The 17,547-nt window shown below is 47.6% G+C and overlaps 1 protein-coding gene across 1 annotated transcript in view; it reads left to right on the forward strand.

Annotated features, from left to right (window-relative positions):
* Window positions 1-17,307, forward strand: part of LOC119388236 (glycylpeptide N-tetradecanoyltransferase 2) — a 67,860-nt gene extending 50,553 nt beyond the window's left edge. Inside the window, exons 12-13 of the mRNA XM_037655898.2 lie at window positions 15,338-15,475; window positions 15,963-17,307. Coding sequence (XP_037511826.1) covers window positions 15,338-15,475; window positions 15,963-15,983 — 159 coding nt within the window. The 3' untranslated portion in view covers window positions 15,984-17,307. The remainder of the gene's footprint in view (window positions 1-15,337; window positions 15,476-15,962) is intronic.
* The last annotated feature ends 240 nt before the right edge of the window (window positions 17,308-17,547 follow it).

Here is a 17,547-nt window from a genome sequence, read left to right on the forward strand (position 1 = left end):
CAAGCGAAGGCAAGGGAGATCGCTCGAGACAAAGGCATTCAGCCAGAGGATTTCAAAGCGAGCAAGCATTGGGTGTCTCGCTTCATGCGCCGCGCTGGGTTCTCCCTACGTCGGCGTACGTCGATCTCCCAGAAGCTACCAGAGAGCTACGAAGAGCACCTCGTGGCTTTTCAAAGGTACATAATTGCGTTGCGAAAGGCAGTCCCCTTTCAGCTGGGCCAGATCGGCAACGCGGATCAGACGCCGGTCTACCTGGATATGCCCTCGGCGCTGACGGTGCATCAAAAAGGCTCCAGGCAAGTTATCGTGCGGTCGACTGGAAACGAAAAAACGCGGGTGACTGTAATGTTATCCTGCACGGCTGACGGTCGCAAGCTGCCACCCTACGTGGTGTTCAAACGAAAGACGCTGCCGAAGGGGGAGAAGTTCCCGAAAAATGTCGTCGTCCGCTGCCAGGACAAGGGGTGGATGGACGAATCGTTAGTCCTTGACTGGATAAAGTCCGTGTGGTGTCGACGGCCCGGAGCACTGCTGGGGCTCCCTTCGATGCTTGTGCTCGACGCGTTTCGGTGTCACCTGGCCGACTCCGTAAAGCGACTGCTGCGCGACTCCCGCACCGAGCTCGTCGTCATCCCGGGAGGGATGACATCACAGCTGCAGCCGCTTGATGTGTGCCTTAATAAGCCATTTAAGGACCATGTCAAGCGCCTGTACGTGGAGTGGATGAGGTCCGGAGAACCAGAAGTGACCCCTGCCGGACGGCTGAAACGGGCCTCGCCAGCGATGCTCTGCTCGTGGATAGTCGAGGCTTGGGCCTGCATTCCAGAGGCGCTCGTTTGCCGCGCCTTCAAAAAGTGCTCCATCTCCAACGCGCTTGATGGCACTGAGGATGATGTGCTGTGGGAGAACATTTCCGACAAGGGAGCTTCGGAAGAGAGTGCGTCCGACGACGACGATGAATGAAATGTCAATAAATGCATTTTTTCCATTTTCCTCGGACTATATTCGGGTGAAAACTTTTTTTCTCACGTTTGCTATCCCCGAATTACACCCCGGACTATATGCGGGTCCGAGCTATATGCGGGTTTTTACGGTAATGTTGCGAGAGTGGATTATTCGTGCACTCGTGTTTCAAAAATTTTGTTAATGAGGGACTGCGGTATGAATATCTTTTGTAGTTGCGAGTTAAGAAATGCATTGACTCCTATGGGTGTTCACCGGTGCTCCGAAAATATTTCGTTGCGGTGAGAATTTCGTTCTCTTGGGATTTCGTTATTGCGGGTTTCTACTGTAGTTCAGTGAAATCAAATGCAGCCATCAAAAACAGGCCGACAAAGGGGCAAGAAGCTACACCAGCGCGCGTTGTGACCTTGAGTGTTTTTTCTCCTTTTTTCACTTTGTACCGGTTGTTTTGTAAATGGCAGTGTGCACTGGTAGGTACTGTCATACAGTGCTCAGAAGGAGACAAGCAACCGATCCAGGCACATAGTGTTTGAAATTGCACAATACAGTACTCCCGGTGCCGCCTCACATGAACGCAAGAGAAAAACGCCGGGGTGTCTTTCAATCTGGAAAACCTGGACAATTCGGGGAATTTGGACATGTCTAGAAAAGTCAGGGAATAGTCATGGAATTTCTGAAAAACCTGGCCAGGTCATGGAAATTGACGGCAGTCTGTGTGACCGTCACGAAGACAATCATTACCATTGATCAAAGCTTAAAAAGTCGCTCCTTCTGCTGCAACCACAGTGAACATCTAATTAGAAGCGTAAAAAAGAAAGTAGGTAGTGCATAACTGTTGCTTCCGCAGATTGCGCTGCATATCTCACTTTCCGAGCTCATTACTCATGCCGATAAATTTGTGCATGTTTGCCTTGGCCATGATCTCGGGTCGGCTTGGATGCCTTCTGGTTAGGCAAGAAGTGTCATCAGCAGAGGCTTGCCGGGCCATGTCAAGCTTATTCAGTGGCAGTGCAGTGGCAAACGTCCTCAGCTACGCACCTATTGCTGGTAGCATGGGGTAACTACAGTGAAGTCTCATTTCAGTTTCTTGAGATCGATCATGTCACTAAATCTGTGATTATTCTTTAGCATCACTTCCATAGAAGAGCTCGTAAACGAAAGGAACACGCCGGCATCCGTGATTCGTCTACGGAATTGAGGCACGGCCATGGTGCTGCCCCGCCGTCTGTTGCGGCCTGGCAGATTCCTCTGTGCCGCCACAAATGCGTCAGCGCTTTAAACGCAACTCCCAGCTTTCATTACAGGCGTCGGAGCACTTACATTGCGCCCCAAGTGTTAGAGCCCAGAGACTTAAAATGCAAGCGTGTGTGTCCATCATGTGAGAAAAAAAAAAAAGGAAATCTTGCAGTACAACTCCGTTTTTGTGACTGTCGTTGGTTGTTGTCTAGGCAAGGTCCACAGAATGCGCGAGTACTAGTCATTCTTTTTTACTGAAAAGTATATTTTAGGGGTGTGCAAATTAGGCGGGGACACAAATAAATAGCAAAGTAAATACGATAATCCAGGTCAGATCAGATCTAATCCACATGCTAAGCTGCCTAGACCGCAGCCGTATTGCCATTCTTCTTGCAATGCAGTGAGTCGCCATGCCTCCCGCGAAGAAGTGTTCATATAACTCTGATTGGTTGAACGCGGAAATATCCGAGCATTCGTCATGGATTAGAGCAGTGCCGGACAAAACAAGTAAGGCCCAGTGTGCAGTGTGCCAGAAGACTTTCTTGCTCAGTAATATGGGCATCGCAGCTGTCTCCAGTCATGCTGTGAGCAAGAAACACCCAGCCACTGTGAGCTCGTCCCCAAGTGCTTCCCAAACATCTGCACGTTTTTTAGTGCTGGTCCCAACTTACTGTGTTCTGTGACTGCGATGAGTGAATGCGTATCGGCTGTGCCAAGCACGAGTGCTAAAAGTGTGCCTGCTAAGCCAGTGGCCATTGCGCCTGACGGGAAGGCATCTTTAAATGGTTTTCTAGTCAAGAAATGTGTCACAAAAGCAGAAATTGTGTCTGAACACCAGGGTGTCGGAACGGAACGAAAACCGAAAACGAAAAACGAAAAAAAACGATATTTTGGACCGGAACGAAAACGTAACCGAAACTTTATTATTTCGTTCCGGAGTGAAAACAAAATTTTTTCAATCATTTTTCGGTTCACGAGAAAACTTCGCAATCCGGAGCAACTGAGCTCGTGCAATGGGAGCATATCTCAGGGTACGGTATTAGCGCGTACCTCAGGCAGGAATTCCAAAGCAAAATATGTTTAAATTGTGCAAAAAATGAAAATAGTGGCAACCAGAGATGTTTATATTAACGCAAGTGGATTTTTGCGCGCCTGTCACGCAGGCCAGCGTAGAGAGGGCATTGTTGGCGCTGAAGTTTGTTACAGCGAAAGCTGTTATGAGATCACAACAGCTGATTTTGGAGCCATAGTTGTCCACCGCCGCCGGTGTCTGTGACCGCTATCGCGTGATATAAAAGAAAAATAAATGAGAAACAAATTTGTAGGATCGGATGGCATTTCAATCCGCGCCCTCTGCGTGGCAGTCGGGTCTTCCACAACAGTGCCACGCTAGTGCTTCTATGCTTGCGAGGAGTGCTTGACAAGCGTGAGTGCTGACGAGCAGTGCGGTCTAGTGTTCCGTATTTGATACAAAGGCACAAGGTGCCCGAGCGGTGCACTGTTCCAACTAATACCAGCAGATCTAGAGGGTCTTATTCCTCATTAACCAAATCTTATTTTTCTCCATATTCACAACCGCTCCAGATGCGTGGCAAAACTGCTTAGTCTTCTTGAATACTACTTTTGTCAGCATAAAAATACGCTATGTCGTCATTTTAGCATTAACACATTTAAGCATAAACAATATTAAAACACCACCATTCGTTTAAACATACTGACCATGCAAATACTATAGGTAACGAGAGAACTGCCCCTATGGGAATTAGTAGGGTGGTTGTACTGCACAAGATTTGTAACCAAGCTACTATCCCTCGACCTTGGTAACATGTTTTGCGTACTCTTGCAGTTCTTAATGCATCTGATGACATCAGCTTTATGGGGCGTTCATTCCTAACTCAATAAAACTATCAAGATGCCTTTCTTACGTGGAGGTATTACATTGGTGGAATTGAACTGCCCGGCCATTCCCGGAGTGCGAATGGGCTAAGTTTTTTCATTCCGAGGAATTGAAAGGAATGGAATTGCGGCAAGTTCTAATTCCCCGCAATGGAATTGAAATGGAATGGAGGCACCCATTCCGCCACACTGCACCCCACCCACTGCAATGTGCTCAGCCATAATTCTTTATCGTCATCAGTCACATCACAAAGTGCACATAATGTCTTACAGATGTGTAGCGTGTACCACGAGACTCCGAAGAATGACGAAAAGTGGCATAGTGGGAACTTCTCTACTTCAGAAGAATTGGGATGATTTATGGCGTAGTGGGTACCTTGCATGTGTACTTGTATTATTGCCCCAAGAGGCTCTCCAGCGGGCTCTACAATGTCCGCTCTTCCAGCTTTCGTTGTGACTGTGCTGCGTGTGTCGCGCAGGTGTGGCAATCTCTTTATCAGAACAGCGGTCTCGCACATCAGAGAGTACACTCAATGACGTGCTGCTTCTGACATCGTGTTCACTCCCTTGACACAAAGCATTGAGCCCACTAAGAAATTCGTATTTGTCTTTTGAGAAAATAAATACTATGACTTTGAAATTAATACTGGTTTGTGCTAGTTGGTAGAAATTCGTGGCACAGTTACTTCCGCTCATCTGAAGAACATATTTTACACTTGTCCCACTTTCCTAAGAGCAGGGCAAGTAACTACATCACAAATCCAATGTTCGTTATGATTACCTTAACTTCAAATTTTTCCATAAAAAGGAACTGTTACGAACCGTTACGGAACATTTTTTTTTTTTTTTCGTTCCGGAACAGAAACGGAACGGAACTTTTTGCGGTGGAACGAAACTAAAATCGAAACGAAAAACATTTCGTTCCGACACCCTGCTGAACAGTATAGCGACCCATGGATCTTTTTTTTACCACTTGAGGGTTTGTTTCCAGTGCCCAGAGTTTTCCAAGCAGATGCATCAGTCATGAAATTTGCTTTAAATTATCATGGAAAACCTGGAAAAGTTGGGGAATTTGGAAAAATTAAATTGGTAGACACCCTGAACGCTAAGCAGACAGCCGTTTTTCGAGACCAGAAGTATTAAAGGGACCTACAACTGGCCAGGACGTGTAATTATATCCTGGTGGAAATGAAAAGACAGTGAACTATAGTGACAGATTCTAGCATCCTTTTTGCTGCCTGTATAGGATTTATATTTTTAAATCGCATTTAAAAGTTACCATAAACTGGTATGTCATGCAGTCTAGCGGAAGGGCCTTGAGACTGGATTGTGGAGGCCGTTGGCTTTGGTGTATATATATACAGGGTGTCCCAGCTATCACACAGCACGATTTAAAAAAAGAGGACCGGCGTTACGCGAAGCAAACCTACTGAATATTGTTCCTAGTACACTGGAGTAGCCACTGCTATTTTTTTCGTTTATGAGGTTTAACTAATTAGTCATAATTATATTTGTAACTCGACAAGTACTCACCTAATTGTCAAAATGTCAATGAGGCGTATGTAGGCATGTTCAAATGGCATCTAACTGCGCTGCTTTCAGCAACGTGCTAATTGCACGCTAATTTTTTCTGCTTGATCAAGAAAGCCCGCGAGATATGAAAAGTGACACGTGACTAGACTGTTGCGCGCGTCGGAAACCAGCGCCCTCAAACAGGCTCCCTATGAGGTAGACAGTATCAAGGGAAAAATGCAGAAAGAAAAAAAAACGCATTGCCTTTTTCCACTTGGAACAATTTGCCTGGTTCATTCGCAGAGCTTGGAGGCTCTTCTCCTTTGGATCTGGTAGCATGACAGAGATCGGATGAAACCCAACCATGCGGCTCCTTTGATTGCATTGGGAAGTGCAATACATTTTGGCTGGGGCAGGCTTTCTCTTTCCATAATCTTTAGAAGGCTTCGGTGTGTTCGCTGTACCCTGCCTGGGATGAGCCAATCCGGAGGTTTGTGGTGAGCCTCTGTAACCTTTTACCTGGGGGTGCGGCATTCGATCAGAGTTCACACGAATGGACAAGGTCCACTCTGCCACTGGCCTGCATCCAAGAAAGATTTACATCTTAGTTCGCGCAAGGCAAACACAACTATGCCAAAATGGCTGGGAGAATGGTAAGCTCCTGTAATCTGACGGCTCAGAGGCCTTGGTATGGGAACGCTTTCCTTGTGAGAGTGCCATACAACTGTGCTGCATAGGCAGGAGGTGCTTGCGTCCCTCTGTAACCCAGCGTAACGGGTGCCGCAGCCCAGGCGTAAGTCCTCGTAGGCTGGTCCAGTTTGTGTCCAGTTCCATTCATGCTCAGAGGTGCCTAAACGGTGCGGGTGGTTGGGCGCCCGTGTAATCCACCTTAGTAGGAGCCGCGGCCTCTGAGCATAGCTCTCCCCAGGCAACGTGTACTTTCCACAGGATATTACACGGCTAAGCGGGGGAGCGTGCTGGTGCCAGGCGTCGGAGGGCATCAGCACCAGGTTGGAGAGTATTGGTTGGCGGTTCATGTCTTGCTGGCCAACTCTCCTTCCTGATGGCGAGCGTGTCATGGCTTGTGGTGGCAAAAAGTTTGCACATATATTCCTTATTGAGGTTGCCGGTAGACGCCTCTGGCGTGCCGGCGCCCAATCTCATGGCTCTGTTCATGTAATCGTGCCCCACTTGCTAACGCATACCTGCTGTAAACTGAGCTGTAAACTGAGCTTGAGTGCAGTCGAATGTACCATCAGTATAAGCCATATTGCTGAGTGCCTGCTAATGGGATTTGCCTTCCATGTTCTGCTTGCCTGTTGATGTGGGAGCAGAAAGGATGTGCTTGCTGTTGAACACAGTGTGAACACTTTTACAGATGGCAGAATACTGGGGCGTACTTCTAACAGCAAAGCTCTTTAGTAAATCCCTCCTTGTCCGGCGAACCAAAAAACTATCATCATCATAAACGGGTATGTGCCACAGTAATTTGGAAATCTCACTACTCACCACTTCATCATTGTAAACGGATATGTGCCACAGAAATTGGGTAAATCCCACTACTCACCACTAGCACACTAAAAAGGAAGAAGGCAAGAGTTAGCTCAACACTAGGGAATGGGAAGGGCTACACGAACGACGATGTGCCCATAGATCTATGAGAGGTGTGAACGCTTGGTTTTAGCACAAGGTTTTGTCTCTACAGTTTGAACATCCGTGTTGTGTCTGTGACTGTCTGTGGTTTAACTCGAACGTCTCCGCACTAAGAATCAACGTCGAAACAACCTAGCATCACGTAGCTAAAGCCTAGGAACGACCGAGAAGCAACCTAGAACCAGCCTGCATCACCTAGCTAAGGCCTAGAAACAACCTAGAAGCAACCAGATCAGTCTTCAGAATCATCCAGTTTCGCTGTTTGTAGCCTTGTGTGGCTTAGTGCAACCTTTTAACACGTTCGCTGCGGCATGCTTTCTTGAGGTCTCGTTTTAGGGCCACTCAGCATATCTTCTAGGTACGCCATGACCCACCGGTGGGTCATGTGCCTGTGCCTGTTTCACTCGCTCCAAAGAGATGGCGCTGCTACCTTTGCAGCTGGCGTTTGGCGCGCTTATTTGAAAGACAGAGCCATTTCTTGCCTTTTTTGCGTAAAGCCAAGCTGAAATATGAAGTGTCTGGCACCAGAAAATGCAAACACACGTTTGGTTCCTCTGTGTTGTGCTTTCTTTTGCATCCGTAAAAGACATGATGATCTACAAACCGCGCTAAAATGTTTGGGAGCAGCAGGAAGAACGCATGCATACTTACTCGGGTGAAACGTACTTGAAAAGCCATGGCAAAATGGTGGCAAGCAATACAATAGAGGATTAAGCCGCCACTCCGCTCCCTAAAAGCAACATCGCCATCCCACGTCGATTGCAATAAAAATATATGCACTGGTTTCATTCTCAAGCCTCCTTAGACGGCAGCACATGACGGAGAGTTCTTGACCGTGGGTCACCGGTGGGTCACACCGCACGCAGTATGAAGACATTTTCATTGAGTGCATTGTGGGTCACCGGTGGGTCACCTCATCTAACACCAGAAAAGTATTCTTCTGGCCATTTCTTACCTCTTGCAACAAGAATTGTACTTCTGCATACAAGTGTGAAGAAGTTATCGCATCCGCAAGCAGAGGCATACTCGTGACATTGCGGCCGCATAGGAGGAGCACAGGTCACCCACCGGTGACCCATGCTGCAGTGAACGTGTTGATGTTGCATGGGAGCGTAATGTATTGAAGGGTATAAAGCTTGAGAGCTGTCATGCATCAGTGCAAAAACCAAACAGGCTGCAACATCAAGCGCTGGCTCCTACAGAATTTCATTTTGGCTGAATTTGCTATGAGAGAGTAATGTATACCTCTGAAGCAATCTTATCAATGCTGCAGGGCTGGTATTTCCTTTTTCTTTCTTTTTTTATAAGCATAATTTAAATTACACTTCATCAGATGGCGGAAGCACCTGGTTGTTGCCACTGTGGTGTGTACCCGGCACGCAGCCTTCAAGATGTTACGGGCCCTCCTTATCTCTGAGGCAGTGATGAGGAGGCACATGTGCTAGGCAATGCCGTTGTCATGCGTCACTCCCAGAAAGTACTAATTGCAACTTCTTTTGCAGTTGTCATATCGAAAATGACTTATTTTCGTGAGCTATTCCTGATGCTTCTGCTTCTTGCTTAAAATTTTAATATATCCATGCCATCTGAAAGTGGCATTTTTATGTTGTCTAGAATTTTGTTGCGGATGTCAGTTAAGTGTGTAGGATAGGCTGAAGTGCTACTAGTTTGGCTTTGAACAAAGTGGAACGTAGCGATTGTCAACACAGCTTCTTGGGTCTGTCAGTACGCTTGAACGATCACTAGCAGTGGTTTGCACCATTTAATCTGCCATAATCGGGGAAGTAATTCTGGATATCCTGAAAAAACTCGCAGGGGTGCTATTTTGTAAGCGTTCTGTCACAGAACGGAGGCGGAGCATTCTATGAGCTGCACGGGATTGGTCGAGGCTCGATTCAAATTCAAATTCAATATGTTCATTCATTGTTTAACGGTCCGAGACGTGAGAATAGCTTGGAAAAGCCATAGAACGGTCACGTTATAGCCACAGAACGGCCGGAGACCTCGTTCCGTCGACCTCCTCTCCCCGTTCTATCGACAAAAAGGGATACAAAACGGCCTCCGGACTTGGATTGGATCGAAATGTATTCACGTGGGTTGAGGAGAGGAAGATCGGCTTCACGCGCTGACTGGTATTCAGCCATCTCCCTTTTGTGACAGTTTGCGAAAATGGCGTCTCCGTTCTCGTTCATGCAATTTCGTGTCGCCTGCGTGGCTGCTGCAGTCACCCAGAAATGAAGCCCTGAGGTAGAAGATGCGCTTGAGGTGATGACTGAAGAGGAGTTCCGGCGGCACTTTCGTCTGAATAACGGTTCGAGTGCTGGCACTGTTGAAATATTACTACAAGTGGACAAATACTAGAAGCATTGGTTGGAACAGCGTGGTAGCCAGAGCCACTATCCACCGTCTCTCGAAACTGTGACACCACCTAGCGCCATGTCAAGATGCTAACACTGTAGCGAAGCAATTGGTACTGCTTAACGGTTGCGCTCTCCAGCGGCTCCTAGTGGGTCGTCCTCTTCTAAACGCCGCTCGCGCTCGGAGCCCGTGCTTCTGCCTTGACTGTCGCCATAGTGCAGTGTCGCCGAGTGCCGTCCAATAAACCGCTTAACAAATTGGTGGAGGTGCTGGGGATTGAACCCGGGGCCACGAATCGACGACGTGATTGACAGCCTCCAAGGAGCAGAATACTTTTCATCTCTCGATTTGCGCTCGGGGTACTGGCAAGTACCCATGGCTGATGACGCTCGACCGAAGACAGCCTTTGTCACGCCCGACGGCTTGTACGAGTTCAACGTCATGCCGTTTGGTCTGTGCAATGCGCCCGCGACCTTCGAGCGCATGATGGACACCGTTCTGCGCAACATGAAATGGCACACGTGCTTGTGTTACCTGGACGACGTCGTCGTTTTCGCTCCGGACTTCTCCACGCATCTTCAACGTCTGCGGCATGTTTTGACGCGTTTGACCAACGCCGGCCTCCAATTGAACCTGAAGAAGTGCCGATTTGCAGCACGGCAGCTGACAATCCTAGGCTACGTCGTGTCCAAGGACGGAATCCTTCCCGATCCGGCCAAGCTTCGGGCCGTGGCCGAATTTCCCAAACCTACGTCCGTCAAAGAACTGCGCAGTTTCGTGGGACTGTGCTCCTATTTTCGACGTTTCATACGCAACTTTGCCACCATCATATCGCCGCTGACGAAGCTCCTTGGAAGCAACGGGCCCCTACATTCGTGGTCGTCCGAATGCGACGACGCGTTCGCAAAGCTCCGTCGTTTGTTGACGTCTCCTCCCATACTACGCCACTACGACCCTACGGCCCCAACGGAGGTACACACGGACGCCAGCGGTGTAGGCCTCGGTGCTGTTCTTGCGCAACGCAAACCAGGGTTCCCCGAATATGTCGTCGCCTACGCAAGTCGTACGCTTACTAGAGCCGAGACCAATTACACTGTCACGGAAAAAGAGTGCCTGGCGATCATCTGGGCCCTTACAAAATTCCGACCTTATTTGTATGGTCGCCCATTTGATGTCGTCACCGATCACCACTGCACTATGCTGGCTGTCGTCATTGAAGGATCCCTCGGGCCGTCTCGCCCGTTGGGCACTTCGCCTGCAAGACTACGACATCCGCGTGCTGTACCGCAACGGACGTCAGCATGCTGACGCCGACGCCCTCTCGCGCTCCCCCTTGCCTGACGACAATGCCTCCTGCTCAGTGTCTCACACTGCTGTTTCTTCTATCGATGTTCACACCATCGCTACCGAGCAGCGCAAGGATAAATGGATCGCTTCGCTAATAGACTTGCTCACTGATCCGTCGACAACACCAACCACTCGCGCGTTGCGTCGTCAAGCCCACCATTTCGCCATTCGTGACGACCTACTGCACCGACGCAATTACAACGCCGACGGCCGCCAGTGGCTACTTGTTATACCCCGAAGTCTGCGTGCTGAAATATGCGAGTCCTTCCACTCTGATCCGCAATGCGCGCACTCTGGGGTATCCAAAACTTACCACCGCATTCGACAACGATACTTCTGGCGAGGGATGTACCGCTACGTGCAGAAGTTCGTCCGCTCCTGCCTCGATTGCCAACGCCGAAAACCTTCAACGCACGTGTCACCAGTCGGTCTACAACCATTACCTTGCCCTAACCGTCCGTTTGGGCACGTGGGCATCGATTTGTATGGGCCACTTCCTCTGACGTCGGCTGGTAACCGTTGGGCCATCGTCGCCGTTGACCATCTAACGCGATACGCCGAAACCGCTGCCCTCCCAGCGGCTACAGCGCGTGATGTTGCCTCCTTCCTGCTACACCGATTCATGCTGCGTCACGGTCCACCCCAGGAGCTTCTCAGCGATCGAGGCCGCGTCTTCTTGTCGGAAGTCATCGAAGCCATTCTCAAAGAGTGCCATGCTGTCCATCGCAAAACTACTGCTTACCACCCGCAGACGAATGGCCTAACCGAACGCTTCAACCGCACGCTCGGCGACATGCTCTCAATGTACGTCGCCGCCGATCACACAAATTGGGATGCCATTCTGCCCTTCGTCACCTACGCCTATAGTACCGCCCCTCAGAGCACTACTGGTTTTACACCCTTCTTCCTGTTGTACGGAAGGCACCCGTTGCACACCATTGACACGATACTACCCTACAAGCCGGATCCATCTGATTGTGCGCCTATTTCTGACACAGCCAGGCTTGCTGAAGAGTGTCGCGAGCTTGCAAAGGCCTTTACAACGCACGAACAAGAGCGGCAGAAGAGCCTTCGTGGTGGCACCACCACTTCTGAGTCCACGTTCCTCCCCGGAGCGCTCGTATGGCTCTCGGTCCCTGCCACTGCAACCGGCCTCTCTTCAAAACTACTGCCGAAATACGAAGGCCCCTACCGGGTCGTCGAGCGCACATCCCCGGTCAACTACGTGATCGAACCCATCGAACCAGCTTCGGACATGCGCCGTCGAGGGCGCGACATAGTCAACGTGGAGCGCCTCAAGGCCTACTATGACCCACTCATAGTAACGAGCTGTTAGGTCGCCGGACGGCTCCCTTTTCGTACCCGGGGTAATTGGGGCGAAGCAATTGGTACTGCTTAACGGTTGCGCTCTCCAGCGGCTCCTAGTGGGTCGTCCTCTTCTAAACGCCGCTCGCGCTCGGAGCCCGTGCTTCTGCCTTGACTGTCGCCATAGTGCAGTGTCGCCGAGTGCCGTCCAATAAACCGCTTAACAACACAAATAAATTGTTGAAGTAATCGCGTTCTTCAGTTTAAAGCTTTGAAAAACAATGTCACACAATATTAATGTTCAGCTATAACAATTTCATATTTTTTCGTGCGCTAAAAACATTCTCAAATTCCTTAGCTAGGTATTGGCTGCTTGCTCCCTCTCGTTCTTCTGTTCGGTCCCGCCTCTGTTCTGTGACAGAACGCTTACAAAATAGCACCCCAGTAGTCAAAAATGGGAAGAGGCTAGAGCCAGTATTGTGACAATGGGACTGGGTCTTCATTGGGCAGCAGCTGTTTGTCTTCACAGCATTTTACGGCCTGCTATCCTCATTCCCAGTCAGGAAGGAGAATGGATGGGCATGTAAAGTGAGATGAGTTTAAATGCGTACGAAGAGAGGTGCTTAGTAGCAGCAGCAGCATATATGATGGGCTTTTAAATGCGAAGCATTTCTTAGCAAACTTCTGCGACTTTGAGCGCATCCATGCGTGCGTCCGTCCGTCCGTCCGTCCATCCATTGCTCTCCTGGCCTTTGCCGTTTAATTAAATGGATATATAATGAAATTGGCACAACAAGAAATTTCTTATGGCGAACATAAATGACAGGTGGTAACATGAAAATCATGGCGTGCATGTCATGTACTCCATGACATACATGCCCCGCTCATGATGCGCTTGCGGCCATTTCGCTATCCTGACATGTACCGAATTTGGTATTCCATGACGTGACCGTATGAAGAACATAAATCACAAGTGGTAACATGAAAATCATGACATGCGTGTCATGTACAGCATGATTTACATGCCATGCTCATATTGCGCTCGCGGCCGGTTCGCTAGCTTGGTATACCCCAAGATGGGTATTTTGTGACGTGACTGTACGAAGAACGTAAATGACAGGTGGTAAAATGAAGATCATGACATGCATTTCATGTACATCATGATTTACATGGTGCGCTCGCGGCTGTTTCGCTAGCTTGGTATATACACCAAAACTGGCATTGTGTGACGTGACTGCATGGCGAACATAAATGACAAGTGGTGACATGACATTCATGACATGCATGTCCTGTAGGGCATGATTTACACGCCATGCTCATGGTGCGCTCGCGGCCGTCTTGCTAGCTTGGTATTTCGTGACGTGACTGTATGACGAACATAAATGGCAGGTGGTAACATGAAAATCATGACATGCATGTCTAGGGCATGATTTACATGCCACTCTCATGGTGTGCTCGCAGCCGTTTCGCTAGCTTGGTACACCCCAATATTGGTATTTCGTGACGTGACTGTATGACGAACATAAATGGCAGGTGGTAACATGAAAATTATGACATGCATGTTGTGTAGGGCTTGATTTACATGCCACGCTCATGGCCTGCTCGCAGCTGTTTCGCTAGCTTGACATACACCAATGTTGGTATTGCGCCACGCGACTGTACAATGAACACTAATGGCAGGTGGTGACATTACAATCGTGACATGCATTTCACGTACTGCATTATTTACATGCCACGCTCATGGTGCACTCGCGACTGTTTCCCCAGCTTGATATACACCAAAACTGGTATTGCACGATGTGACTGTATGATGAACATAAATGACAGGTCCGAACACTCAAATCATAATGCATGTCATGTACGGCATGATTTACATGACACTGTCTTGGTGCGCTTCCGGCCGGTTTGTTAACTGGATATGCACCAAAATTAGTATGGCATGACATGAGTGCGTGACGAACATAAATGACAGGTCATGCATTGTATATACCAGAATATACATTTCATTATATGAAAGATTGTACATGCATGCATGCATGAAAAACATGGGATAATATAGTGAACTAGATGTCATGACATGAACGACTTCATTTTCCTCAAAGTGAAACAAGGCGATGTATGCAGCTCTCTGCTGGCTACTTCGCATTATGTCGATTCCCACAGTGTGTGAGATCTGCCGGCTTTTTAACCTCTGTTGATAATTTCTCATCTTTGTCTTCTTACATTCTGTCTTGTTTTGTATTGGAAAATATAACTTTAAACAAAAGTGCGTTGGACAACTCTGTCAGTGGATTCAGATTGAATGAAGTCAATGTCACATTTTTACTCTTTTTGAAATGTTAATCACTGCTACCTCATGAAGATCCTACTAGTAGAGGCTTGGTGTTCCTGCACTGAAGAATGTGAATGTCGTGAATTACTTTAGTTTGTTCTCACAAAATTTTCCCACTTTGCTTATGCATCTTAATTTTGTAAAGTCACAGGCTGGATTTGGTCAGAAATAGCCACCATAAGTCGTTATAGGGAGTAGGTGCAAGAGGCCCACAAAGACATTGCCTTCAAAATATTTTGTATATCATAGTCTCTGCCTTTGGTTTGTAACCCCTTTTTGGGGAAAAAAAAAAGTTAAAATGATGCAATGCTTGATTGAAATGAGTGGTTAAATATGATTAGTGGTGTTACTTACTTACGAAAATCGAGCAGTATTTTAGTCTGCTTATGACTGAATGCCAGCAGCATATAGACAACTTCAAGCGGTGATATGTATCCACTGTAATGCATGAGTGGATAACACATGAATGACTGTCACTGCAATGCATAGCACGTGAGTATTGTCTTTATAGTCAGAAAAATATTCTGCCAGCTTTTGAAAGTCCAGTTCTGTCTGCAGTAATCACATCACCGCTTATGTAAGATCAACAGGAAGTGACTACAGTGAAACACTCATAAGTTAAGATTCTTAGAAGGAGAAAATGTGGAGGCACCCTTGGCTACGCCACTGCGATAGTGTGTAGAAATTGTAACGCTTTGTACGTATGTTTTATACTGAGCTTTTCTGCCTTTACAGAATGGCTATGATGTTTTCAATGCCCTGGACTTAATGGACAACAAGGAGTTCCTGGAGAAGCTAAAGTTTGGCATTGGAGATGGGAACCTGCAGTACTACCTGTACAACTGGAGGTGCCCTGAGATGGCTCCCAACAAGGTAAGGCCAATGCATAGGCTCAGAAATCGGGATATAATGTCTATATGTTACCCATCCCACATACTTGCTAACTGCCATGCCTAATACGACAGCTATATCAATTAACAGTGAGCAGCAGTTGAATGCTTCACCTGGAGCAATCATTTTGTCAAGAGTATAGCCGTGCTTGTCTGTGTGTCAGGGCATTTCATGGCCAACATTGCAACTGGGTCCCTTAATTAAAATAATGGTACCATGAGGCTGACACTTTCTTTTTTTCACGCTGTTTGATCACTTGAATTCTACATGTCTGTGTGACTTCTTTGCCTTGTATGTACCGTCTATGTAAAATTATCATCACTTGAGCCATCTTGTGCTGCCAGCAACACTGCCAGCACACCTTGACTTCCACTCCACTTAAAGAGTAGAGGTCATTCACTTATGGACATTCTCCATGCTGGCAATGCACCCCCACTCATGTGGCTCTTTCTTGCAACATATTTTTCAGATCGGGCTTGTTCTGCAATGACCATGTGGAGGCTAGCGCCGAGGGCACGGCAAATGCAAATACCCATGCGCATACACTGACTGCTGTGATAGCCACGCCATGTCTTGTTGCAACTGTCTCATTTGGCCAACACCTGACTCAGTTGCCTTATCACAGCCTGCACTTCCTCCCCTTTGGAATTGAGTTGAGGGGACTGCATCTGGAAGTGACACCGAAGGGAAGATGGTTGCCTGCACATGCCAAGCTCTCAAGCGAACATCCCCTTGCTTTCTTTATGCACTTTGTTTAGTCACCCATAGTGAAATGGCTTGTGTGAATTATTTCCCTCTGCTCTTATGACTCGTTGGTGCTTTTCTCTTCTGCACTTACTCATACACTCAGTGAGGTTTGGACCACATCATTTTGTTCTGTTTCAGCTGCTTTGGAAAGATGCAATCGTCCATGTTGTGAACGACTACGACCATGATTCTTTGTGGTGGTGCCACCTGCGAGAACAGTGAAGGACACTGGTGGCTCCAGCAGCATGCTCTGTTGTAATGCCTCCCTGATGTCAGGTGTTGTCTGTGGGACATTCACGAATGTTACCTATGGTGACATTGGCTCTGAGCCCTTGTGGCTCAGTGTTTTACAGATGTGAGCCTCGAACAAGAGTTCAGAAAGGGCCGCTCTCTTGTGCTCTGTGAAACTTCCACTCTCGTCTTGCAATAGTGGTCACTGCTTTCACTGCAATCCTCATTTGATGAGCAGGTCATGTAAGACGACCCATGTCCTAATGGCAGGCTGCACATTCTTTTTGTAACACTTTTTTTAAATGAAATCTGGTTGCATGGCAGTAAATAAATCCCTCTTCTTAGTCTACATTAAATTGCAGTCACTGCAAAACATTGCTTTTTGAAATTTTCTCAAGGGCACCAGTCTGTGTTTGAGGCAATTTGATGTTTTGTTTTTGCATCCCAGATGTCCCCACAGCCAGTCCTTTGTGATGTCACATTCTGAGTTTTTTTTTTTATGGGTTGTACATTTGTTAAAGGTAAGCATGTGCCGATGAAGTTATCACTTGTTAGTTTAGAAGGCACTGTGTTACTGTCACCATGTTTTCTTGCTCGTCTGAGTGATAGCACCCAGTGCATAAATGTGCTACTATTTGGTTGTCCATGGAAGCACAGTCTAAGACATTGTACGGGGCCGAGAAAGTGAAGAAAGCTTTTTATCTTGAAGAGCACTTGTCGCATCTTCCACCTATAGGTGCTTGCAACAATCTATACACAACTTTGGTACTGACTGCAACACCTAATTGGAGGCGACAGCTAAGCAGATATCAATAAAACCACCTGTGAACTTGCAATTGTGTTGACTTTATAGAATTCTTGGCGGCTGTGTATAGACATAGAAAAAATTTTGCGAAATGCTGGAGCGTTGCTCGTAAGCTGCCTTTGGGACACTAGGCGTTACAGTGTGCACATTGAGGCTACGCAGGATGTTTACCAAGCGCATGCACGTTCTATATTCACTCATTTGCCTGCCTGATCTCCGATTTCACGATCAGGCAGGCAAACTAGCGAATATAGGATGTGCATGCGCTTAG

This window comes from Rhipicephalus sanguineus, chromosome 3, assembly GCF_013339695.2.
Source record: "Rhipicephalus sanguineus isolate Rsan-2018 chromosome 3, BIME_Rsan_1.4, whole genome shotgun sequence".
Lineage (NCBI taxonomy): Eukaryota > Metazoa > Arthropoda > Arachnida > Ixodida > Ixodidae > Rhipicephalus > Rhipicephalus sanguineus.